This window comes from Panthera tigris, chromosome B1, assembly GCF_018350195.1.
Source record: "Panthera tigris isolate Pti1 chromosome B1, P.tigris_Pti1_mat1.1, whole genome shotgun sequence".
In the NCBI taxonomy this organism is placed as follows: Eukaryota; Metazoa; Chordata; class Mammalia; order Carnivora; family Felidae; genus Panthera; species Panthera tigris.
In genome coordinates, this window is record NC_056663.1 from 146,208,218 (window position 1) to 146,236,175 (window position 27,958).

Sequence of the window (27,958 nt, forward strand, 5' to 3'; positions counted from 1 at the left end):
TATATTCTTATTCTTATTTATGTTAATCTTTCTAAGCTTCTGTGTCTGTCTGAAAGGTGGCTGGTGGTAACACTTACCTCAGTATATAAGGATTAAATGGGATGATGCCTGTAAAGATCTTAGGACAGTGCCTGCGATATGCTAAACATTTATTAAATGCTGACATGGCTAGGAATTTGGTTCCATTGCACAACTGTTAAGTGATCTCGGTCAATTTCCTTTAACTCTGTGAGGCTAGTTCCTCATCCATAAGACGTGGATCCTAATTACTACTACATGGCGATGCTGTGGAACTTTAAAGATCATAAATAGTTCATAGCTCTTATTTAGAGTGATACTACTAAGGACTTTTGGCTTCATTTCCTTAATACAGCAAACTTGATAATTAAAAACGACTTGCCCTAGTCTGAAAAAATTTTATATGGAATAATAACTGATGACTTTAGTTTTAAACGAGAAACTATTCTCTTGTGGCATTTAAAGACAATTTCCTGAACATAAATACTAATGTTTTTAAATTCCAGTATAATTAACACATAGTGTTTTATTGCTTTCACATGTACAAAATAGTGATTCAACTATTCTATGCGTTACTCAGTGCTCATCACAATAAATGTACTCTTAATCTCCTTCACCTATTTCACCCATCCCATAACAGACCTCCCCTTGGTAACCATCAGTTCTCTATAGTGAAGAGTCTGTTTTTTTGCTTGGTTATTTTTCTTCATTTGTTTTGTTTCTTAAATTCAACATATGAAAGAAATCATATTGTATTTATCTTTCTCTGGCTGACTTATTGCACTTAGCATTATACCCTCTAGATCCATCCATGTCATTGCAAATGGCAAGATTTCATTATTTTTTGGCTAATATTCCATCGTGTGCATGTGTGTGGGTGTGTGTATATACATACACCCCACTTCTTTATCCATTCATCTGTCGATGGACCCTTGGGTTGCTTCCATAATTTGGCTTTTATAAATAAAGCTGAAATAAACATAGAGATGCATCTACCTTTTAGAATTAGTATTTTTATATTCTTTGGGTAAATATCCAGTAGTGGAATTACTGGATCATATGGTAATTCTATTTCTAACTTTTTGAGGAACCTCCCTACAGTCTTTCATCGTGGCTGAACCAGTTTGCATTCCCACCAACAGTGCATGAGGGTTCCTTTTTTTTCATAACCTTGACAAACCATGTTATTTCTTGTGTTTTTGATTTTAGCCATTCTGATAGGTATGAGGTGATATCTCATTATAGTTTTGATTTGCATTTCCCTGATTATAGGTCATATTGAGCATCTATTCATGTGTCGGCCTCTGTATGTTTTCTTTGGAGAAATGTCTGTTCATGTCTTTAACCCATTTTTAATTAGATTATTTGGGTTTTTTTGGTGTTGTGTAAGTTCTTTATATATTTTGGATATTAACCCCTTATTATGTCATCTATAAATATCTTCTCCCATTCAATAAGTTGTCTTTTAGTTCTGTTGATCATTTCCTTTGCTGTGTAGAAGCTTTTTATTTTGATGTAGTCCCAATAGTTTATTTTTGTTTTTGTTTCCCTTGCCTCGGGGGACATATCTAGGAAAATGTTGCTATGGTTGATGTAAGAGATAATATTGCTTGTGCTTTCTTCTAGGATTTTTATGGCTTCAGGTCTCACCTTTAGGTGTTTTTTTTTTTAATGTTTATTATTTTTTGAGACAGAGACAGAGCACAAGTGGGAAAGGGCAGAGAGAGGCGGGGAGACACAGAATCCAAAGCAGGCTCCAGACTCTGAGCTGTCAACATAGAACCTGACATGGTGCTCAAACTCAGGAGCCATGAGATCATGACCTGAGCCAAAGTTGCATGCTCAACTGACTGATGTACCCAGGAGCCCCTCACATTTAAGTTTTTAACCCATTTTGAGTTTGTTTTTGAGTATGATGTCAAAGAAAGTGATTCATTTTTATTCTTTTGCATGTAGCTGTCCAGTTTTCCCAACACCATTTTTTATAGAGATGGTCTTTTTTCCCATTGTATACTCTTACCTCCTTTATCAAAGATTAATTGACCATACAATCATAGGGTTATTTCTGGGCCCTCTATTCTGTTCCTTTCACCTATGAGTCTATTTTTGTGCCAGTACCATTCTGTTCTGAATATATAGCTTTGTAATAAAACTTGAAATCTGAGACTGTGATACCTCCAGTTTTGTTTTCTTTTTAAAGATTGTTTTGACTATTCAGGGTCTTTCTTCCATATACTAATTTTAGGATTGTTTTTTCTAGTTTTGTGAAAAATGCTGATGGCATTTTGATAGGAATTGCATTAAATGTGTACATAGCTTTGGGTAGTGTGGACATTTTAACACTATTTGTCCTTCCAATTCATGAGCATGGAATACCTTTCTATCTGTGTCATCATCAATTTCTTTTCTCAATGTTTTGTAGTTTTCAAAGTACAGGTCTCTCATTTCCTTGGTTAAGTGTATTCCAAGGTATTTTATTATTTTTTGTGCTATTGTAAATGGTAGTGTTTCTTTAATATCTCTTTCTGCTAGTTCATGATTAGTGTATAGAAATGCAACGGATTTCTGTATATTGATTTTGTATCCTGTGACCTTACTGAATTCATTTATCAGTTCAAGTAGTTTTTTGGTGGATCTTTAGGGTTTCCTATATATAGTATCATGTCATCTGCAAATAGTGACAGTTTTCCCTCTTCCTTACCAACTGGGATGCCTTTTTTTTCTTTTTGCTGTCCAATTGCTGTGGCTAGGACTTCCAGTACTATGTTGACTATAAGTGTTGAGAGTGGACATCCTTGTCCTGTACCTGATCTTAGGGACAAAACTCTGTTTTTCACCACTAAATATGATGTTGGCTGTGGGTTTTTCATATATGACTCTTATTATATTGAGGTATGTTTCCTCTAAACTTACTTTGTTGAGGGTTTTTATCATGAGTGGATATGTACTTTTTCAAATGCTTTTTCTGCCTCTATGAAATAATCATATGGTTTTTATCCTTTCCTTGTTGATGTATCATGCTGATTGATTTGCAAATATTGAATCATCTTCACATTTGAGGAATAAATCCCACTTGATCATGGTGAATGAGTTTTTAAATGTATTGTTGGATTTGGTTTGCTAGTATTTTGTTGAGGATTTTTCCATCTATGTTCATCAGAGATATTGGTCTGTAGTTCTCTTTTTTTATAGTATCTCTATCTGGTTTTAGTATCATGGTAATACTGGCCTCAGAGAATGAATTTGGAAGCTTTCCTTCCTCTTCTATTTTTTTGAATAGTTTGAGGGAATAGGTATTAATTCTTCTTTAACTGTTAGGTAGAATTCACCTGGGAAGCCATCTGGTCTTTAACTTCGGTTTTTGGGAAATTTTTGATTACAGATTCAATTTCTTTACTGTTAATTGGTCTGTTCAAATATTTAATTTTTTCTGGATTCAGTTTTGGAAGGTTATTCCATATTTAACCATTTCTTCTTGGTTGTCCACTTTGATGGCATACAATTTTTCCTAATATTCTCTTACAATCCTTTGTATTTCTGTGGTGTCAGTAGTTATTTCTCCTCTTTCATTTTTGATTTTGTTAATTGACTTCATTCTCTTTCTCTCTCTCTCTCTCTCTCTCTCTCTCTCATGAGTCTGGCTATAGTTTATCAATTTTGTTCTTTTCAAAGAACCAGCTCCTGGTTTCATTGATCTGTTCTAATGTGGGTTTTTTTGTTTTGTTTTGTTTTTTTAGTTTCTATTTTATTTCTACTGTAATCTTGATTATTTTCTTCTTTCTACTGGTTTTGGGGTTTCTTTGTTCTTTCTAGCTCTTTTAGATCTAAAATTGGGTTGACATTTTTCTTGCTTCTTGAGGTAAGCCTTTTTTGCTACAAACTTCCCTCTTAGAACACCTTTTGCTACCTCCCCCCAAATTTGGAATCATTTTCATTTATCTCATGTATTTTTTTTTATTTTCTCTTTGATTTCTTGGTTGACCCATTCATCGTTTGGTAGCATGTTATTTACCTCCATGTATTTGTGTTCTTTCCAGACTTTTTCTTTAGGTTGATTTCTAGTTTCATAGCATTGTGGTCAGAAAAAACCTCAGTCTTCTTTAATTTGTTGAGATTTGTTTTGTGACCACATGTAATGTGTTCTGGACAATGATCCATGTGTACTTGAAGAGAATGTATATTCTGCTGTTTTATGATGGAATGTTCTGAATATACCTCATAGATCCATCTGGTCCAATCTGTCATTCAAAGCCACTGTTTAATTGTTGTTTTTCTATTTGGATAATCTATCCATTGATGTGAGTGGGATGTGAAAGTCTCCTGCTATTGTATTACTATCAGTTTCTTCCTTTATGTTTGTTAGTAGTTTCTTTATGTATTTAGGTGTGCCCATGTTGAATACATACATATTTACAATTGTTATATCTTCTTGGATTGTTCTGTTTATGATTATGTCATGTCCTTGTCTTTTGTTACAGTCTTTGTTTTAAAGTCTATTTTTGTTTTTCTACGTATTGCTATCCCAGCTTTCTTTTCACTTCCATTTGCATGATAAATGCTTTCCTATTCTTTCAATCTACATGTGTTTTGGGGTCTGAAATGAGTCTCTGGTAGGCAGCATATGGATAGGTCTTGCTGTTTTTATCCATTCTGTCAACCTATGTCTTTTGATCGGGGTATTTAGTATATTTACCTTCAAAATAATTACTGATAGGTATGCAGTTATTGCCATTTTGTTACTTGTTCTATGATTGTTGTAGTTCTTTTCTGTTTCTTTCTTTGATTGCTCCTCACAGTTTTCCTGGCTTTGTTTACTGATACATTTGGCGTTTATTTATTTTCAAGAGACAGAGAGCATGAGCAGGGGAGGGGCAGAGAGAGAGGGAGACACAGAATCCAAAGCAGACTTCAGGCTCTGAGCTGTCAGCACAGAGCCTGATGCAGAGCTCAAACTCATGAACTGTGAGATCATGACCTGAGCCAGTCAGTGGCTCAAATGACTGAGCCACCCAGGTGCCCCCTTTTACTGATATATTTGGATTCCTTTCTCATTATTTGTTTATTTTTTGCATATATCTTACTGGTTTTTGATTTGTGCTTACCATTAGGTTTCTATCTAACATCTTATGCATATAGCAATCTATATTGATTGTCACTTAAGTTTGAACCCATTCTAAAAGCAATAGATTTTACTCCTCTGCCCCATCCCCACATTTTAGATTTATGTCATACTTTACATCACTTTATTTTGTGAATCCCTTGATTTTTACAGGTATACTTAATTTTACCCATTTGTGCTTCCTTCTTTTCTTACTCCCATTTATGGTCTTTCCTTTCCATTCAAAGAATCCCATTTAACATGTTTTTATAAGGCTGGTTTAGTGGTGATGAATTCCTTTCACTTATGTTTGTGTGGGAACTCCTCATCTCTTCTTCCGTGCTAAATGATAGCCTTGTTGGATAAAGTATTCTTGGTTGCAGGTTTTTTTCTTTCAGCACTTTGAATATATTATGCCACTCCCTTCTGGCTTGCAAAGTTTCTCTGAAAAATCAGCTGATAGCCTTATGGGGTTTCCCTTCAATGGAACTATTTCTTTTGCTGCTTTTAAAATTCTGTTTATCACTACTTTTGGCTATTTTAATTACTGTGTGTCTTGGTGTAGACATGTTGGGTTGATCTTACTGGGGACTCTCTCTGCCTCCTCAACCTGGATTTCTGTTTCCTTTTGCAGACTTGGGACATTTCAGCTATTATTTCTTTAAATAAATTTTCTGTCCCCCTTTCTCTCTCTTTGCCTTACAATCCCTGTAATGTAATCCTGTAATGAAAATGTTACTATGCTTGATGGTATCACTGAGTTACCTTAGTTTATTTTCATTTTTCTTTTTTCTTTCTCCTGTTCAGCTTGATTGCTTTCCATTACTTTGTTCTCCAGGTCGATCTGTTCTTCTGCTTCCTGCAGTCTACTATTTTTTCCTCTCTTGTATATTTTTAATGTCACTTGAGTTCTTCATCTCTGGTTGGTTCTTCTTTATGTTTTCTCTTTGCTGAGGGTCTCACCTAGGTCCTCCAGTCTTTTTTTCAAGTCCAGTATCTTTATGACCATTGCTTTATTTCTTTATGAGGCATATTATGTCCATTTCATTTAGTTCTCTTGCTATGATTTTTTTTCTGTTATTTCATTTGAGACATATTTCTCTCATTTTGTCTAACTCTCTATGTGTGTTTCTCTGTGTTAGTAAAGTCAGCTACATCTCCTGCTCTTGAATGTAGTGGCCTTATGAAGAAGAGGTTCTATAGTGCCCTGCAGTGGAGCATCCCGTGTTCACCAGAACCTGGTGCTTCGTGGGTGTTTCCTATGTGTGTTAAGACTGAGCCACCTTTGTCTTCAGTCCAATTGTGTACAAAAGCTCTCTTTCTCTGTTGTGGGCAGGGTTTGGTCCCTGTGATGTTAGTGGGCCACCTGAACTTCCTTGGGCTTGAGTTGGGTCAGATCAGGGTTTTTCACAACACTGATCTGCAGGGTGCTCTCCCTGTGCTGTGCCCTAAGCTTTTGTTGGTTGGCAGGGCCTGTAGTCAGAACAGATGTCTGGGTCCCAAAGGGGTATATGTGGGTTTTTTTTTCCCCCTTTTCCTGGGTAGGAGTCACTTTGGAGTGCTGCTGGTCTCTGCAGTGCCGCTTGCACAATGTCTTGCTTGTGGCATCACTTTGGATTGACTCTTGCTGAGGGTGGGTTGGAGGAGTTGAGCCTACAGGAGAATGTGGGGGGGGGGGTAGGCTGCACGCTGTTAGCAAGGTGTTGTGCTGGTCTGCTGTGGGAGGGAACTGTTGTTCTGGAGAACTCTCGCTGAGGCCCACCTAGGGTTGGCGGGTCTGTGAAAGAGCACAGGAGCTAGGTGTGCTCTTTGCAAGCTATTGTATAGAGTTCTCAGGTCCTGCTGGTCCCTGCAGGTGTCTGTGTATCTAGGCTGGGGAGGGTGAGAGAGGGAAATGGCAGCTACCAGCTTTTTTGTTCTTAGAGAAGTCTCCTAAAGATCCCTGCCCCTCTGACACATACTCTGAGATCAGTAAACAAATCTCCTTCCCATATACCCCAAGTGTTTTTCAAACTGCTGCTCCAATGCTCTCTCTCAGTGGGGCTCTTATGCTGTCTCTTTAAGGACAGGGATTCAGCTTCCTATCACCCTCCAGCTTTCCCAGAGAGGAGCCTGCTGATTTTTAAAGTTCTAGTTGTTCAGTCCCATTGACTGTAACAACTCTCAAAGTTAAGCCCCTTTGGTTTCAAAGCCAAGTATTATGGGGATTCATCTTCCCAGTGGAGGTCTTCTGTGCCTGGGGTGGCTAATGCGAGGTCTGCTCCTCACCATTTCTCATGCCTGTGGACAGTGTTGCAAGTCAGTTTAGTTTCCGACCATGTATCCGCCCTTCCTACCTTTTTAAATGTGGCCTCTTCTCAAAGTTTAGCCGTAGAGTCTGTTCTGCCAGTCTTCGGGTTGTCTGCTGGGTTATTCACACTGATGTGGGTGTTATCTAGGTGTACTCGTGTGGTGAACTTTGAATGCTCCTACTTCACCATTTCACCCAGAAGTCAGACTCATAATTTCTGAAAATATATTTTTTAAAATGTAATTAAATAACTAATTGAAAAGCTAGTGATATAATTCCTGGCAAAATTATTTATCTAAAATTTTAGTCATCATAATACTTCGGATTTCACAGTAAAATCAAAAGTACCCTTGTGAATCCTTCAGTAATATGTTTGTGAGAAATATTTCATGGAAAAACAATAGTTCTTATTGGGGAAAATTTTTTATTTATTTTATTACAATTCACACAGATCATCATGTTTTATCCTAGACGTAATGAAGAATGCAGAGTAACAAATTCATAAGTAAGAATACTTGTTCTGATATTCAATTTACTCAAAATCAGTTATTATTCACCTACACAGTTAGGACAACATGCTGAGCTCTAGAGATATGAAGATTGAAAAGCTGCATCTTTGCCCTCAAAAGCCCAAAATTAAAAGAGGAAGGCAAATACATAAGAAAGCACATATGCAACGTACAGAGAAGTGATGCATAGTTCTTGTCCATTTTTAGCCCACTGTCATTCCTCCAGACTTGAGATTTTCACTTACATTTATTTTTTTCCAGTTTCCCTTTAGTTAGAATTCATATGCTACATCTATGTCAGCCTCCGTAAGTCAATCACTGTGTGACACTTAGGTAAAAGCTGACACACAAGTAAGTGCTCAGGGATTATGTTTTTTATCCAGGATTAAGAAATGTGACTTTTTCCACCTGACTATTTAGTACACGTAACAAATTGCACACATGATTATTTGAAGGCTAAGCACGGTTTCAAATGTTTTATGCAATATAACTCATTTAAAGACAAAATTATGAACAGGTACCATTATTACCCCATTTTACAGATGAGGACACCAATGTACAGAGGGATTAAGTAACTTCGACATAATCATGCACTGGGTAACAAGCAGAGAATCCTTGATTTGAACCTGTCTGCCTTGCTCCAGTGTCTGTCATCCTAACTACCACACATACTGCCTTTGTGTCATGCTGGTCTTACTCACTGACTGTGGTGATCCTTGTTCCACGTTGTAGTCAAAAACTAAAACACAAAACTTAGATCTGTACTGAAATTCATACAGCTTTTTATACTCTTTGGAGTACAACTTTCTGTATAAGTTCATTGAAGCTGAATTTTTCTTATTTGTTTTGCTGTATTGAACATGTGCTTCATCTGTACATGTATAATTCATAGGCCATTATCTCCCATTAAGGTAATGCACCATAGCACGGTCCCTAAGCCAGGGAGCAGCATGGGCAACACACCTAGAAGGGAGGGCGTTCTCAAACTAGAATCCCTTAAGAAGCTAGTGCTCAAGCCAGGCAGAGGTATGATTGAATGGAAAAACTGCTTAAATACTATAAATAATTTGTATTTTTCTCTTACAAAAAATACACTTCAAACATATCAAAGAATTAACTACAAAAAAGGAAAGGAAGTGTATTTTGTACTTTTGCCATAACACGTTATCACAAATTTAGTGACACCATTTCTGTCCATCTGTGGACCACTGAAACTAAAGAGGCAGGTTATCTGCTTCCAAAACACAACGGTGGTACAAGCATGGAATAACAGTTGTAGATATTTCTGTTCAATAAGGGAGAAAAATGGAAGGAAAAAAGAAGTCACTAATCCCAAGAAAGTCTGAAATCTAGTCAGGCAAATTCCATTAAGTTTAATGCTCTGTGGCTTGTGGCCTAGATTGTCTTGAACAGACTGTTAGTAAAAATATGGATAACCACTCTGCTTGGGAGGACTCAAGAAAATGAGCACAGTAGAGAAAATATATCACTTTAGATAATACCTACATTGTCACAAACAGACTATTGGTGGAAATACACATATGAAAGGGGGTTGAAGTTGATAGAAGGTAGTTAGATGACAAGTAAGGGTGTGGGGTTTAGTGATGATGAATTTCAGGTGCTGACAGAATGTGAGGATGCCCATTAGAAAGTAGGAGTCCAACAAAGTAACCTTCAACGTTTACTGTAAATAGTACTTCGGTAACTGGGGGCAACGGAATAAATGATCAAATTCTATACCTAGACTTCAAAAGTTGTCCTTCCTGATTGTAGGAAATAACACTTTTCATCACTCTTGGCCTGAACCAAGCAATTTTTATTTGCCAAATTATTTATTATTTTCAAATTTTCTAGGGACTAATCTCACCCTAGAATAAAAGCTAACATTTACAGCTATTGCCATTACATAATTGAAACATAGCAGAACCCAAGGGTTTGCAATTCTCTTTTTAGCAGTGGTATTAGTTTACTAATTCAGTAAGAGTGCTGGATTTAATTGCTGTACCCAGCAGGAAATCTGGAATAATTGGTCTTTTTTTGCACAGACTTTACTAATGATTGTCACACATCTTTGACTCAGCCCTTCAAAGGAGAGTGGTCATTCTCCAATGTTGGCCAAATGTTGCATTACTAAAGGATTTGCTTCTTGGGGTACCTGGGTGGCTCACTCAGTTGAGCGTCTGACTTCAGCTCAGGTCATGATCTCACGGTCTCTGTCTTTGAGCCCCGGATCAGGCTCTGTACTGACAGGTCAGAGCCTGCTTCAGATTCTGTGTTTCCCTCTTTCTCTGCCCCTCCACTGCTCATATTCTCTCTCTTTCAAAAAATAAACATTAAAAAAAAAAGATTTTCTTCTTTGTCAGAGATTCTATTAGGGGGTCAAACTGGCATCCCAAGTCATCTCTAAGAAATATGGGTTCAGCTACAGCATGAATTTTATTTATGAAAATATTAAGCCAACAATGTTATGATTTCACCAACTTTAACTGTACTCTTTAAAAGAAAAATCAACCTTAAACACAAAGAAATAGTGTCTATTTGCTATTGCGGTTCTTCTAAGAAAGCTAAGTATATTTTAAAAGCACAAATAATTTTGTAGTCTAAAATTTCAACTCCAAAAGCAAAAAGAGAATTGACAAAATGTACTCTCATGCAAATAACTGTCCATTTATCGTCATTTGGAGAAAATAAGTGCATGTGTTATATATATTTGTATACACATAATACATGTTTGACTCCTACCCAACTGGCTAAATTGGAAAAGGTCAGGCTTTGAAAATTGTTCCTAGAAAATGGATTTATCCAGGAAAACTTGTGAGTCTCTACATATTTTATATACCATAAGATTGGATATGAACTATTCCACTTCTGTTCAAAGAGGGCTTTCAGTACATATTTTCTTTAGAACATTCTTAGAATTCAAGTACAAAGCTATAGAAAGCAATAGTATTTCTGTATATAACACACTGTATAGTTAAAATAATCATACCAGCTCTTTCAAAATCTCATTGCTCTGGGTGACTCCCCCTAATTCTTCCATCATTAATTCTTGGTTGGGTTTTTCAGCACTTTTCCTACAAAGCAAATTTTCCTCATGTGAATTTTGAATTGCAGGTCCTGGGGCTAACTGATGAGATGTACTTATGATCACATTGTTTTTAGCTCTTACGGTATAGGTTTCCTTGGGCTTTGCTCTTTTTTGGCAGAGCTGGAAGTGAAAAGCATCTTGGAATGCACGGTGAAAATTCTCATTGAAGAAACCATAAATGATGGGGTTGATGCTGCTATTGCAAAAGGCCAGCCAATGTGCAAACGGGTAGATGTAGATGTTGATAACCCGCAGTTCATTTGGAGACAGGTCAGCATAGTCTGAGAGCATCATCAGTGTCCACAGAGGCAGCCAGGAGAGAATAAAAAGCAGAGCCACAATCAGGAGCATCTTAATGACCTTCTGTTTCTTCTTGGATACCACGTGCCACTGCTCCTGGTTCTGTTTGCCTGTGTGGGGCACTGTCATCTTGAAGAGTGAAATTCCAATCCTTCCATACATGATGACAATGAGGGACAGGGGAGCCAGGTAGATGTTGGCGAACAGCACAGTGGTGTAGATCTTCCTCATTTCCTGATTAGGCCAGTCTTCCCGGCACCAGTAGACTGGACTGGTTTTATTCTGGGAGTTGAGTCTCACTTGGTAATATTTTTCTTCTTGTACATGTAACATTATTGCAGATGGGGACATAATGGCAATGGCCAGGACCCAGATGATCACAATAATGACAGATGCTGTCTTGATAGTGAGCTTTGGCTTAAAAGGGTAGACAACACAGCGGAACCTGCAATTAAAGGCAAACAGCAGTGGACTTGTAACTTTTGACCAAGTTGTGAATTGAATTTAATTCTCCCACTCACATTCCCCTCAAAAAGCATAGAAAGTTACCATTAGCAGTAGAGAGGCATGCATTGATGTCTTTTGTAACTGATAAATAAGTGGAGTATCAGACGCTATTAATAATAAAAGTGATATTGGTAACTAGCATATATTGAACATGAATAGTTAGTATTTTGTTTTAGGCTCTTTTTCATTGGTTTGCATTGATGGTCTTTAAGCTTCCCCATTTACTGGCACAATAGGCTTAGAAAACGTAAAAACTCTTGCCCACAACTACACGTGATTTAAAACAGATAGTTTGGCTTCAGAGACCATATTGTTAAATGCTCCTTTCATGACCTCTGTGCTCCCCTCCCACATTATCTGTGTGCTTAGCCAACTGAACATTAGCAAGATGACATAAACAGAAACTTGACACAGAGGCACCCAACCAAACCACAGCATCATGAGAAATGTTTAAGCATTCTTGTTTCAAGTCACTAAAGTGTTTAAGAGTCTGAGAATTTCCATTATGAGTTCTGATTACTTGCTTTCCAGACGTTCTATGCCCTCTGGTGAGCACGAAAGTTCAATGTCAGTATGTAGAATAATGCTGATTTCATTTTACTGCAATTTTGCTTTTATGACTCTTGATGTTATTATTCATGCTCATTATAATCATACCATAAAGAACTGTGTAATATTTTATATTTTTCAAAGTATTATCACCTAATTAATCTCTGATTTTTGTGATGACTCTATAAAAAGGAAATGTTATGAAAACTATTACTTTCCAGATCAGCAGATAAGAAAACTTAAATTAACATGGAGTTGCTGCTGAGCCACTTAAAAGCTTTATCTGACATATCTTCATATACTAATTAATTTGAACTTTAATTGCTCTATTGTCCTTCATTGCATGGGTAATGTCTGCTATCTTAAACAAGTTTTCTTCTAGTGTTTTTTATTGTTTATTTATATTTATTTGAGAGAGAGAAAGAGCACAAGTGGGGGAGGGACACAGAGAGAGGGAGACAGAATTGGAAGCAGGCTCCAGGCTGTCAGTACAGAGCCTGATGTGGGGCTCGTGAGATCACGTGAGATCATGATCGGAACTGAAGTCAGACACTTAACCAACTGAACCACCCAGGCACCCCCTTTCCTCCCATCTACCTACCTTTAAATTATAGGTAACTTTATAGGCACAATTCTAGGTATTTTGTTCTTTTTTTGCAAACCAACTATTGGGTCTTCAAATATTTTTTCATTCATTCAACAAATATACATACAATATATTCATATATATATGTGTGTGTGTGTGTGTGTATACACACACACACACACATATATGTATATGAACAAAAAAGAAAATGCTGTCAGAAAATGGCCAAAGAAAATATTGTGCAATTATGCTAAAATCATGCTGGAGTTTAGATTTGGCCAGTAAGTTACTCAGGCTTCGCTAGAGAAACAGAGTCAACAGTATGCATAAATATATAGAAAGATATTTAAAGGATTGGCTCATGCAATTTGGGAAGAAGTCCCAATATCTGCAGCTGGCAAAATGGGGACCAGGAGAGCCCATGGTATAGTCCAGTTCACATCTAAGGGCTTGAGAACAGGATAGCCACCGATATAAGTTCCAAAAGCTATCAGGCTCACAACACCAGAAGAGCTAATGTTGCAGTTCAAGTCTGAAGACAGAAAAAGACTGATGTCTCAGCAATAAAAGTCAGGCATTTAATTGCAGGAAGGTCAGCCTTTTTGCTTCTTTGTTCTATACAGGCCTTCAACTGATTGAATAAGGGCCAACAATAGTAGGGAGGGCAATCTTTTACTCAACCTATTGATTCAAATGTTAATCTCATCAAAAGTACCCTCATAGACACACCCAGAATAATGTCTGACCAAATATCTGGGTACCACATGGAACAGTCAAGGTCACACATAAAATTTATCACTACAACCAGTTAGGAAAAAAAATCTCCGTATTCTATCTCAAGCAATGGAAGATAGTAGACTTGTTCAAGACCATTAGCACCCAGAACTGATGGGATTTTTTTTAATATGAAATTTATTGTCAAATTGGTTTCTATACAACACCCAGTGCTCATCCCAACAGGTGCCCTCAATACCCATCACCAACCCTCAGTTTGTTCTCAGCTTTTAAAAGTCTCTTATATTTTGGCTCCCTCCCTCTCTAACCTTTTTTTATTCCTTCCCCTCCTCATGTTCTTCTGTTAAGTTTCTCAGGATCCACATAAGAGTGAAACCATATGGTATCTGTCTTTCTCTCTCTGACTTATTTCACTTAGTATAATACCCTCCAGTTCCATCCACATTGCCACAAATGGCCAGATTTCATTCTTTCTCATTGCCAAATAGTATTCCTTTGTGTATATAAACCACAATTTCTTTATCCATTCATCAGTTGATGGACATTTAGGCTCTTTCCATAATTTGGCTATTGTTGAAAGTGCTGCTATAAACATTGGGGTACAAGTGCCCCTATGCATCAGCACTCCTGTATCCCTTGGGTAAATTCCTAGCAAGGCTATTGCTGGGTCATAGGGTAGATCTATTTTTAATATTTTGAGGAAACTCCACACTGTTTTTCAGAGTGGCTGCACCAGTTTGCATTTCCACTAACAAGAGGGTGCAAGAGGGTTCCCGTTTCTCCACATCCTCGCCAGCATCTATAGTCTCCTGATTTGTTCATTTTAGCCACTCTGACTGGCGTGAGGTGGTATCTGAGTGTGGTTTTGATTTGTATTTCCCTGATGAGGAGCAACGTTGAGCATCTTTTCATGTGCCTGTTGGCCAATTGGATGTCTTCTTTAGAGAAGTGTCTATTCATGTCTTCTGCCCATTTCTTCACTGGATTATTTGTTTCTTGGGTGTGGAGTTTGGTGAAGAACTTATGGGATTTAAAGAGTGACTAGATAGAAGTTGGAGAGAGAAGGAAAGTTCAAGAACAGATTGGATGTGTGATACTATCATTCACTGATTTGGGAAAATGAGAAAAGGAGCTAACTTTTTGTTTACTTATTTTGTGGGGGACTGGTAGAGAAGTTCAATTCTGGGTCTATTTTGAAGTGCTTGTTGTTGGATATGCAGGTGAAGTTATCCAGGGGGGATTTTGAATATAAGTATGAAATTTAGGAGAAAGACTTAGTCTGGAGAAATAGGTTTGGGAGATTTTTTAGTTTGGCTTCCTCTAAGAGCTGACCCTGAGAAAGGCATTCAGATGCAGGTAGTTCAGATGGACATGAAGGTGTGATGGTTTGAAAACATGTCCTCCAAATTCAATTCCCTTCTCCATGAATATGAGCTGGTTTTAGTGACTCACTTCTTTTTACACTTATTTATTTTTGAGAAAGAGTGAGACAAAGCGTGAGCAGGGGAGGGGCAGAGAGAGAAGGAGACACAGAATCTGAAGCAGGCTCCAGCCTCTGAGCAAGCCTTTCAGCACAGAGCCTGATGTGGGGCTCGAACCCACAAACTGTGAGATCATGACCTGAGCCGAAGTCAGACGCTCAACCGACTGAGCCACCCAGGTGCCCCTAGTGACTCACTTCTAATGAACAGGATGTAGAAGTGACACTACATGACTTTCACTGGCACTTAGGACACACGTGCCTTAGACTACATGTAAGAAGGTCAGCTACCTTGAAGCTGTCATGCTATAGAGCCCATGTGGAGAAAAACCAGTAGGAATAAAGTGCCTGAGAAGACTCAGTTCTGTCTCCTAGCTGTTTAAGTCCTCCCAATCTGGGCACCACCATCAGAGTGGGGTTTTATGGAGCTCCCCTCCCTGATGCCAAGTGGAGCAGAGACAAGGTATATTTCTCTAATCAGGGAATCTGCCCACATCACAGATTCATGAGCATCATGAGCCACTAAATAAGTGGCTTGTTTTGGGAGGTGACTTGTTATATTACAAAAAATAACTGAAACCACAAAGAAATGATATATGGATTGGAAGGCAGATAGCAAAGGGTATGTCACAGGTGACCATATTTTCATCACTTTTTAAAAGACATAAAACATGACAGACAGTGCTGAAATTCTCTTGGTAGGTCTACTCAATCCTTTTCCATTTTACTCAGGAATCTTGACGTTGCCATGTAGCCCTCCTGTCGGGGCACCTGGATGGCTCAGTTGGTTAAGCATCCAACTTGAGCTCAGGTCATGTTCTCAAGGTTTGTGCATTCAAGCCCTGCATTCTTCTCTCTGCTATCAGTGCAGAACCTGCTTCAAATCCTCTCTCTCTCCCCTCTCCCACTTGTGTGCGTGCACATACACGCAGTCTTCTCTCTCAAAAATAAACATTTTTAAAAAATGAACAGCAATGTTTATTTCTAAATCTCTAATTAGGAGGCATACGAGAAACCGTGAAAAAGAAATTAAGGGATACTTAATACTAAATGTAATGAAATAAACCTGATAAACTCAAGATTCAAGTAGAAAATACAAAGGATATTACAGTCTTTTAATTCACTGTAAAGATGACATAAATAATTGTAAAATTAAGATATAGTACTACAAATATTCACAACTAAATAATTTAGTAGTAGCACTAGTTAGTAGAAAATAATAGTAGTAACAGGATATGGTAAATTTGGAAATAATTAGCTTCCAAATTTTAATGTAAAAAGATATCTGGCATTTGGTGGCTAGCATATATATATATAAATTTTATTCTTCTTACATGTAAACCAAAAAAACTGGATGTATAAGATGGGTTCTTAAAAACAGATTAATGTTGGAAATAGGATCTACTAGTTGTTTTGCTTTTTTTAATGTCAACAATTTTATTGTATTTTTTAAACACTCTCTCATCTACATGTATGTGTTGCTGACTGGTTAGTTCCTTTTTGGTCCTTTTCCTTGGCTGGGGAGACATCTTTCAGGACATTGTTCAGTTTCCTTCTCAAGTATCCCTTAATTGCCACTGCCTTAACACATGCACACATCCTCTCCCATCTAAGTTGTTACAAAAGTTTAACTCTTTTTCTTTAGTCTTAACACAACTCTAAACCCTTTCTACTTGTTTTTCTAAAATGAAAATCTAGTCATTAGTCCCCTACATAAAAGATGTTAGTAGCAGCTCCCTGCTGTCTTCAGGACAAATGGAAGACAGATCCACAGACATGTGTTTTGTTTTGTTTTACAAAGAAAGAAGCTCAAGCAGGCTCCACACTCAGGGCAGAGCCTGATGCAGGGCTCCATCCCAAGACCCTGGGATCGTAAGCTGACCTGAAATGAGTCAGAGGCTCAACTGACTGAGCACCCAGGTGCCCCAGGTCTATCATAGACTTTCTGTGACCTAATGTGCTGTTCCACCCTCCCATGTTCTAGCTGGACTATCTCTCTGTACTTCTCTTGACAAGTATCCTCCTATTTCAATTGCCGTATATATATCTCTGTCTTAAAAGATGCTGTTTCCTCGGTTTCTTTCCAAGGTAAATTTCTGACCCCTCAAGATTTAGACAGATATGACCTTTTCTGTGAATGCAACACTCCCTGTGCTGAGAAGTAACTTGATCACTCTCTCCTTTGTACCATTGTTATGTAAGAGAGTAGTATTCATTAATGTGTCTTGTCTACCTCTACCAGAGTGTGGACTTCTTTAGGAGGTACTTTGTCTAATTTGTTTGAGATGATATACAACCCAGCCCATTACAGGCACACTCAACGATATGTATAAATGGATTATTAAATTTTACCTTAACATTTGGATAAAATATCAGATTTATTTCACATTTTCACCATCAGAAAATACAATATTCTAGTGTGAAAAATATATAAACTATGCTGTTATGAACTTCAGGTTTGTGTCCCCCAGAAATTCATACTTTGAATAGGGTTGAAACCCTAACCCTTGGTTGTATGATATTAGGAGCCATGACCTTTAGGAAGTAACTAGGTAGATGAGATCAAGAGGGTGGGTTCCTCATGATAGGATTAATGACCTTTTATAAGAACAGGAAGAGACTAGAGTTTGTGCTCTCCAAGGAGAAGATAGCCTTCTGCAAACCAAGAAAAGGTCTCTCACTAAACACAGAAGATACTGGCATCCTTACCTTGGACCATCCCGCCTCCAGAACTGAGAAATAAGTTTTTGTTGCTTCAGCCACAAAGTCTATGGAATCTTGTTAGAGCAGCCCAAACTAAGACACGTATCATCCCTAATTATTTAATTCTAAAATATGAAAATTTCAGTAGTTTTATTACTGAACCTTTAGTAGATAGATACACCTTGCTCTTAAAGGATAGATATTATGGATATAGTTTCGGGCAAATATAACCAAATTTGGTAGATAATAAGTTTTTCTCTGGACTCATATTTTGGTGCTGACTTACCTATCCACAGCTATTGCAACTAAGGTAAAGACTGATGCTGCAACTGATATTCCCTGAATGAATCCGCTGATCTTGCACATTGTGCTTCCAAAGGGCCATCCTGAAAGGGAAATTGAAACAGTCTTTGAAAAGATCATACTTTTTTTTTTTTAATTTCACGACAAATATGAACAGAAAAGCATGAAATCAAGACTGATGCAACTATTTCCTAAATGATATCCAGGAAACAATCAATGTTTCCCATTATTTTCATTAATATCTCCAGAGCTGTTTTTAGTATAGTGCTATTAATGTCAGAACTCCTATGGTAGTTACAACATTCTAGGCACTGTGGTAAGTGTTTTGTATCTATTAATTTATCTAATCCCCCAAATAGACTTTCAAAGGCTTTATTCTCTTCCTCATGATATAGACTAGCTAATAAACACACATATATCCATACCTTGCCACAGCTAGTTAGCAACATACTTAGGATTTCAATCCCACTTGTATGGTTCCAGAGCCTAAACCATTAACCCTTATGCAATAATGCCCTTTAAATGAGTAAGACAGGAAGAATATTGGTTTTATAATTTTGAAAATGTACCCCATAAATCATGGGAAACAGGAGTCACATGTAGAATAAATAAAATTAATATTTATTCATATATAATGTAATGAGACAATTTACTTCAGAGGTACTTTGTTATAGAGTGAATGTGCTCTACCCGCCCTCCCATCAAATTCATATATTCTAGCCTTAAGTTTCAATGTGTTTGGAAGTGGGGCCTCTGGAAAGTAATTATATTTAGATGATGCCACAAGGTGGTGCCCACATGATGGGATTAGTGCCGTTAGAAGAAGAGGGAGAAAAAAAAAAGCTTTCTTCTCCAGGAGCATGCACAGAAGAAAGGCCATGTGAGCACAAAGCAAGAAGGTAGCTGTCTACAAACCAAAAAAAGGACCCTCACCAACAAGCTGACCATGCCAGCACCCTGATCTCAGACGTCTAGCCTCTGGAATAGAAAGAAAATAAATGTCTTTTGCTTAAGCCACCTAGTCTATAGTATTTTGTTATGGTAGCCTGAGCTGACTAAAACGTATTTCAAGAATAAAGAGCACTTTGCATAAACAAAAATAGTCCATTTGAATTACTTTCTAAGTAAACTTCATTTACTGGAATGTTTATAAAAGAAATTAGTAAAATTATTATAACAGGTTGATATAAACACCCCTGCTATTATAAGAAAGTAATCATATTCTTCCACTAGCAAATATTCTCGTTTCCCAAAAGATAAATTTTAAAAATCTGAGAAAAAAATAACATTTTCTTTTAAACAGATCTGTAATTTATTTTTTAAAAATATTTGTACCTAATTTAAAATATTCCCAATAATCTAAATGATCCAAGTCTACCAGAAAAACCATTTTGGCATCTATCCAGCTCATGTTAAAATAGATGCTTGAATGACTCTCCTCAATAGAAACCAAAAGTGAACACATTTTCCTAGTCCTAAAATATGTTTGGCTGTTACAGTATTAAAAAGGCAAAAAGGAGTGTCAATAGCCTTTGGTCAAAAATAGAACATATGATTTATCTCATCTCCCTCACTAAATTCCACTGAAATGAAAGCACCAGAGAACAAAGAACTCAAATACACAGAAAGAAAATAAAGCTGGGAAAATGACACAACTGGCTGAATTATGAATAAATACAACCAGATGCCACTTGTTCTTCCCCTGCTAGCAGAAGAATGGAGGTTACTCTCTGAGGAAGTAAAGCAAAGGGGCTCTAGACTCTGAGTCAGCAGGTGCAAGTGTGGTGGGCACCGCAGGTACCACAATGACGCACAACGATGAAGTGAAAATATATGCTCTGCATGCAGTCCTGCTGCCCAGAGACCCACTAGGCTCTGGAACACAGCAGCCAGTCTTACGACTCCCATGGCAATAGGTCAGACAATTGCCTTCTGGGGAATGTGATCCTTCCAAGAACACTGATGTGCAATTTTTGACAGTTGTGGATTTCCCAGCGAATGAGCCAGATTAATGAGGCTAAGAGTGGGCCTAACCTCAAACCTAAGGCATGCAGAGGTCCAAGGAAGCCACACCATGTCTCAGTCTGAAACACAAGTAGCTAAGCAGCAATTGACAGATGGGAAGCCTCGAATATAAAAGTGGCTAAAATAGGAAAAAAAAAATTTAAGAAAAAATAAATAAAGTAGATGAAAAATATAAAAAGAAATTATTACTTCAAACCTTTAGCCAGACTTATAAGAAAAAAGGAAAAAGGCCACAAAATTACAAATGAGAAAGGAGAAACCAACACCACAGAAATACAATTATAATTATTATGAAAAACTATTTGCCAACAATTTGGACAACCTAGAAGAAATGGATAAATTCTCAGAAGCATATAACCTATGAAAACCGAAACAGGAAGAAATAGAAAACTTGAGCAGATCAATTACCAGCAAGGAAACTGAATCAGTAATCACAAAATTCTCAACAAAAGCCCAGGAACAGATGGCTTCAAGGTGAATTCTACCAAACATCTAAGGAAGTGTTAATACCTATTCTTCTCAAACTATTCCAAAAAATAGAAAAAGGAAAACTTCCAAATTCATTCTATGAGGCCAGCATTACTCTGATACTAAAACCAGATAAAGATACCAAAAAAAGAGCACCACAGGCCAATATCTCTAATGAACATAGATTCAAAAGTCCTCAATGAAATACACCAAACTGAATCCAACAATCATTAAAAAAAATCATTCACAGTGATCAAGTGGGATTTATTCCTGGGTTGCAAGGGTGGTTCGGTATTTGCTAATCAGTCAACATAATACATTACATCAGTAAAATAAAGAATAAGGATCATATGATCATTTCAGTAGACACAGAAAGAGCATTTGACAGCATTCAATATCCATTCATGATAAAAACTCTCAACAAGTAGGTTTAGAGGGAACATACCTCAACATAAAAAGGACATATATGAAAACCCACAGCTAACTTCATCCTTAATGATGAAAAACTGAGAGCTTTTCCCCAAAGATCAGGAACAAGAAAAGGATGTTCCCTCTCACTTTTATTCAACATAGTGCTATAAGTCCTACCCATGGCAGGCAGACAAGAGAAATAAAACGCATCCAAATCAGTAAGGAAGAAGTCAAACTTTCACTATGTAGATGACATGATACTCTACACTGAAAATCTGAAAGACTGCCAAAAGGCTGCTAGGACTGATAAAAGATTTGCAGAATACAAAATCGGTGTATAGATATCTGTTGCATTTCTATACGCTGATAATGAAGCAGCAGAAAGAGAAATAAAGAAAGCAATCCCATTCACAACTGCACCAAAAATAATAAGATACCTAGCAAAGAGGTGAAATACCTATACTCTGAAAAGTATAAAACACTGATGAAAGAAATAGAAGATAACACAAAGAAAGGGAAAGACATTCCATGCTCATGGACTGGAAGAACAAATATTGTGAAAATGTCTGTACTACCAAAGCAACCTACACATTTAATGTGATCCCTATCAAAATGCCAATAGCATTTTTCACAGAACTGGAACAAACAATCCTAATATATGTATGGAACCACAAAAAGACCGCAAATAGCCAAAGCAAACTTGAAAAAGAAAAGCAAAGCTGGAGATATCACAAGTCCAGACTTCAAGTTATATTACAAACCTGTAGTAATCAAAACAGTATTAAACTGGCACAAAAATAGAAACATAGATCACTGAAACAAAATAGAAAACTCAGAAACAAACCCACAATTATATGGTCAATTAATCTTCAACAAAGTAGGAAATAATATCCAATGGAAAAAAAGACAGTCTCTTTAAGAAACCTGGAAAAACTGGACCACTTTCTTATACCATACACAAAAATAAACTCAAAATGGATTAAAGATCTAAATTTGAGACCTGAAACCACGAAAATCCTAGATGAGAACATAAGCAGTAACTTCTCTGAGATCAGCCATAGCAACTTCTTTCTAGATAGGTCTCCTGAGACAAGGGAAACAAAAACAAAAATAAACCATAGGGACTTCATCAAAATGAAAAGCTACTGCACAGCAAAGGAAACAATCAACAAAACTAAAAGACAACTTATTGAACAGGAGAAGATATTTGCAAATGACAGATCCAATTAAGTGTTAGTATTTTAAATATATAAATAACTTCTACAACTCAATACCCAGAAAACAACCCCATTAAAAAATGGGCAGATGACATGAACAGACATTTGTCCAAGGAAGACATACAGATGGCCAACAGACATGAAAAGATGCTGATTAACATCACTCATCATCAGGGAAATGCAAATCAAAAGTACAGTTTAATGTCACTTCACGTCCGTCAGAATGGCTAAAATCAACAACACAAGAAACAAGTATTGGTGAGGATGTGGAGACAGAAGAATCTTCTTGCACTGTTGGTGGGAATGCAAACTGTTTTCCAGAGTGCTGGAAAACTGTAAAGAGGTTCCTCAAAAAGCTAAAAATAGAACTACTTTAAGATCCAGCAATCTCACTACTATTTACCCAAAGAATAAACAAATACTAATTCAAAGGGATACTTGCACCCCTATGTTCATAGCAGCACTATCTACAATACCCAAGATATGTAGCAGCCCAAGTATCCACTGACTGATGAATGGAAAAGAAGATGTGTCACACACACACGTACATGCATGTGCAATGGAATATTATTCAGCTGCAAAAAAAGACTGAAATCTTGCCATTTGCAATTACATGGGTGGACCTAGGGATTAAAATGCTAAGTGAAGTAAGCCTGTTAGAGAAAGAAATGCAATACGATTTCACTCATATGTAGAATTTAAGAAACAAAACAAACTAGCATAGGAAAAAAGATAAACCAAGAAACAGATTCTTAACTATACAGAACAAACCGATGGTTACCAGAGAGGAGGTGGGTGGGAGGATGGGTGAAATAGGTGATGGGGATTAAGGAGTGCACGTACTATCATGAGCACTGGGTGATGTATGGAATTTTTGAATCACCATTTGAATCACCAGTACAGCTGAAACTAATATAACCCTGTTAACTGGAATTAAAATAAAAGCATAAAAATAAACCTCAGAGATATAACACATTTTATTGATGAAATGTTCACGATAGTATAGGAAACATGCAGAAAATAAAATAGGTCAAAGAATTTAAAACATGAGAGCAGAAATGTGGAATTCAATATAATGTCTGGAAGAGAAAACTAAGAAAATCTTTGAAAAAAGAACAATAAGGAACAGAAACAAGAAAGATGAACAAAAGGCAACCAGAACCTCTAATATCTGACTAATATGAATTGAAAAAAGTAAAATGGAAGAGAATTATGCAAGAAATTCCCCAGGATTAAGGAACGTTCTGTTTCTGATTGAAAGAACCTGGTTTGTGTCCAACACATGAAAAATAAAAAGACCTATGGAAGGCATAATTGCCTGAAATTCAGAACACTGAGGATAAAGACAAGCCCCAAGTTTTCAAAATGCAAATCATGATAAAAGAAGAACATCATTAGATTTTTCAACAGTAATATCAGGTTTCCCAGCAGTAACAATAGACAACTCTGTTAAAATTCTGAGGGGGAAAAATTGTCCAGTCTTAATTTAAATACTTCATACAGCTAACCATAATCAGGTATGAGAGCAGAATAAAGATAACTGCAGACAAACAAGATCTCAAATGTTTTTTCTTTTAAAAAAAAAATTAACGTTTATTTATTTTTGAGACAGCATGAATGGGGGAGGGTCAGAGGGAGTGGGAGACACAGAATCCAAAGCAGGCTCCAGGCTCTGAGCTGTCAGCACAGCAGACCTTGAGATCATGACCTGAGCCAAAGTCAGACGCTTAACCGACTGAGCCACCCAGGTGCCCCTGGTTTTTCTTTTTTTAATCTTAATGCACACTTTCTCAGGAAACTAACAGAGAAATAAACCAAGAAAGAAGACATGGTTCTGGAAAACAGGGAATTGAACACAAAGAGTAGTAAAGAGAGTCCTTAGGGTCTCAGCGAAGGGACTTCCCAGAGCAGTAGCAGCTGAGCTCCACGCCTAAAAAGCAGTATGTCTGAACAGAAACAAAAGGGTAGAGAGCACCAGCAGGGTATCTCCAGAAAAAAAAAAAAGATGCAATTCACAAGTTACCTGACATGTCTGAAGGTATTAACAAGAAATTAACACTTGTAGAAGAGAGGTTGAGGTTATATTACTTACAGGTACATACCCCTAACTAACTAAGCAAATCAAAATATGATGCCCCTGGGGTGCCTGGGTGGCTCAGTTGTTTAGGCAACTGACTTCAGCTCAGGTCACTGATCTCACAGATCCTGAGTTCAAGCCCCACATCCGGCCCTGTGCTGACAGCTCAGAGCCTGGAGCCTGCTTCAGATTCTGTGTCTCCCCCTCTCTCTACCCCTCCCCTGCTCATGCTCTATGTTTGTCTCTCAATAATAAACGTTACAAAAATAACATTTTTTAAATAAACGTTTAATTTTTTTAAATAAAAAAAAATACGATGCCCTTATTAAATTCAAGAAAAAAGAAATTGATATCACAGCACTCTTTCATATTGATATCATAGTCCTTTCAATCAAAAATAGCATGTGCTTAATCCTGGGGAATTTTCTTGTATTAACATTCATGCCTCAGCAGAGCTAAGATACAAATAATAGGAACATATATTCTGCATACTGACAACTAAAAATTATAATAACGTTGGGAAAATGAGAGGAGGTAAAGAGTGTGAATGTGATTTTGTGTGTCTATATAAATGCATCAGATTGCATGTGTACACAATTCCAGCCAATCCTGTTTTCCCACCTTCACATTCAGCAGTATGTGGCAGTTTCTGTGAATTTATGTTCTTTTGCTCTATGTCATTTCAGTGGAGGCTGCTGGGGGAAATACCTCTTGTGGTAGAAGATTAGAAGAACTACATCACATCTCCCACAGTGTGAAGATAATACCTTTTATAATGGAAATATGTTATTTAGAAACATGAGAATAAATACCAAAAATAAAGGCAAGGTGTTGAATGTGGCTGCCTCCTGCGAATGAGAATCAGGGATAAGGAAGGGTAACATTAAGGAAGAGTTTAGATAATAATTTCTTTATAAATATTTATAGGGGGAGATAGAACATTTCTTACTGGCAAAGTTAGTTTCTTGAGAGCGATAACAATAATTTAAATCAATTGTTTTGCTCTCTTTTTGCCTTGCCCAGTGTCTTAAAAATGTATATTCCTTGGGGCACCTGGGTGGCTCAGTCAGTTAAGCATCTGACTTCAGCTCAGGTCATGATCTCACAGTTCATGAGTTCGAGCCCCACATGGGGCTCTGTGCTGACAACTCGGAGCCTGAAGCCTGCTTCAGATTCTGTGTCTCCCTCTCTCTCTCCTCCCCTGCTTGCACTCTGTCTCTCTCTCCTTCAAAAATAAATAAACATTAAAAAATTTTTTTTAAATGCACATTCCTTTTTGTTAAAAATATAAACCATTTTTAAAAATAAGTACATAAAAAACACAGAATCTATGCAGTACAGATGCTAGAAGAGGCATTCTTAAACTCTCCCTGCTTCCCCCCTGCAGAGAAAGGAAGGCAACAGATGTCATCTCTAAAGATAAACCTCTTATTCTTCAGTGCACTGATCTTGAATGAAGGGGTAGGACCTATGACAGGGCTCACACTACTCTAAATATTTTTGATATGTTCCTATTGTATCATTTTTTCTTATACATATTTGGAATATGAGTATCTCTCATGAATACCACTCACTCATTAATACAACAAATATTTATTAAGTGTGGGGGATAAGCTTAGGAATCCCCCAGGGTTACACCAATGGGTTAACAAGGCATAAAGAAATACAAAGCCATAAAATTCTCACACCCAAGTTTGGGTACACCAGATTGGCACTCCAAGAATAGGGGGGTGCAAAGACACTCCAAAAATAGGGAGGCACAAAGGTGCCAGGAATAGGGAGGTCCAAAGGCATCCCAAAATAGGGAGGGGGTTCTGAGCCCCCCAAAATAGAGACAAAGGCCTGAAATAGAAATGGCGCAAAGTTGCCCAATACATAGGAATAACAAGATTAGATATTCATGATGAAAGCACCGCAAATTTAGTACTATAGCAGAAAGCTGCTTTCATAGGAGAAGAGGGCCAGGGTAGGTAAATTGGTGAATTGGACTATGGACTGCTGCACTGAAGGCAAAGCAGCCCAGAGCGGAGATAATTAACAAAAGAAAAGGGGCCTTGTTAACCCTGAGGTTATGCCCCATCTGTCTCATCCCCTAGGCTGGCAAAGATAAACAGGCACGACGCCTCCTGTCTGCCATTAACAACTATCTACCCATCTGCCTGGCACCTGGATTTTGTTTTATATTGACCCAAACCCCAAACACTGTATATCTTCAAAATCCCCCTTTCCCCATCATGTCCCCAAGTTAATGTTCCTAGTTTCTTTGTCTCTTTGTATACAACCATCACGTTTGCAAGCCTTCTGATTTGAATAAATATGGGACAAGGACCCTTACTGGGGCTCTTGTCTTTTCCCGGACATTAGCCGTCTCTCGTTTTAATCTTGAGTCTGCTCTTTTGCTGGCCAAAAGAGAACTTTAGAGTTGGAGTCTACAACAATTAAGCAGGTATCATGTGCCAAAATTGTTCTGGGAGCAGGAGATCCACTGCCCCTGCACTTCCAGAGTGCATGACGTAGCCCTAGAGAAGTAGCAAGACAGGCCACAAGGACTCGAGGGCAGCACCCTAACTGATGCAGTGTTAAGTTACTCATATTGCATATGTACATTGCCACTGATTAAACTACCACTTTTTGTGGCACACGGGACTGCTGTTCCGTCTTCCCTCAAAGCTATTGGAAATCTCCCTAGCTAACCACAAGAGGGCCCCGATATCTGTTAGACTGAAGACGTTATATCATTTGAAACCAGACTTTACCAGTTCCTTGAACTTTACAGTGTATAATAGTCCCAACATTTTTACTACATTCTATGTGCCCTGAACTGTATTAAGCAAATTTAAAGTCATCAGTAAAGAAACATTAGATCTCATTCTCTGACCTTCAGTGAACTCTATAAAAATGACAGTTTCCACTCTTCATCTCTGTCACTTGCTTTATTTTTATCCATAATTCTTACTGTTCTTTGACTACTTATCCTCCATCTGTTTATTGTCTTTCTCTTCCTTTAGAATGTAGGCCCTATGAGGGCAGGTACCTGGAGCAGTTCTTGGAACTCCACAAATATTTGCAAATGAATGGATGACCCTGCCATGGGTACAGGAATGTGGGACAAACATATCATCCTTGTACTGCACACATGTCAACATACCTGCTATGATGTTGTCCAAGAGCGTGATAGGCATACAAAATATGCCAACCAGTAAATCACTTATTGCCAGGTTCAAGATAAAGAGATTAGTGACTGTGTGCATATGCTTGTTCCTCATTACAGTAAAGCAAACCACGGTATTTCCCACCATGCACAGGAAGAAGATCAGAAAGTAGGAAGCGATGAAGACTGCTGCTACTTGAGGCTGGTGAAGATAGTAGTTCACATAGGTAATATTGATATCTGAGTATAGGTGATATTTTGTGCCATTGACACTCCAAATATAATGCCAGTTTTCTGAAGAGTTTGAGTCCCATTTCTCACTCATGATGGACCTGAACAAAGGAGAGCTAGAAAAGAAAAAAGCATAATTAGAAACCAGTAGAACATAAGTCAGTTCTGTGCCTGAGTTTAAGAAGAATACTTTTAAAACACTATGGAATTTT

The 27,958-nt window shown here is 37.5% G+C and overlaps 1 protein-coding gene across 1 annotated transcript; it reads right to left on the bottom strand.

Annotated features, from left to right (window-relative positions):
• Positions 1 to 10,212: 10,212 nt before the first annotated feature.
• On the bottom strand, positions 10,213 to 27,856 carry NPFFR2 (neuropeptide FF receptor 2). Its single transcript, XM_007086930.3, has 3 exons — positions 27,513 to 27,856; positions 18,150 to 18,249; positions 10,213 to 11,748 (listed from the first exon to the last, which is right to left on the bottom strand). Exons 1-3 carry the CDS (start codon positions 27,838 to 27,840, stop codon positions 10,899 to 10,901), a joined length of 1,278 nt encoding a protein of 425 aa, XP_007086992.1. The 5' UTR covers positions 27,841 to 27,856; the 3' UTR covers positions 10,213 to 10,898.
• Positions 27,857 to 27,958: the final 102 nt, after the last annotated feature.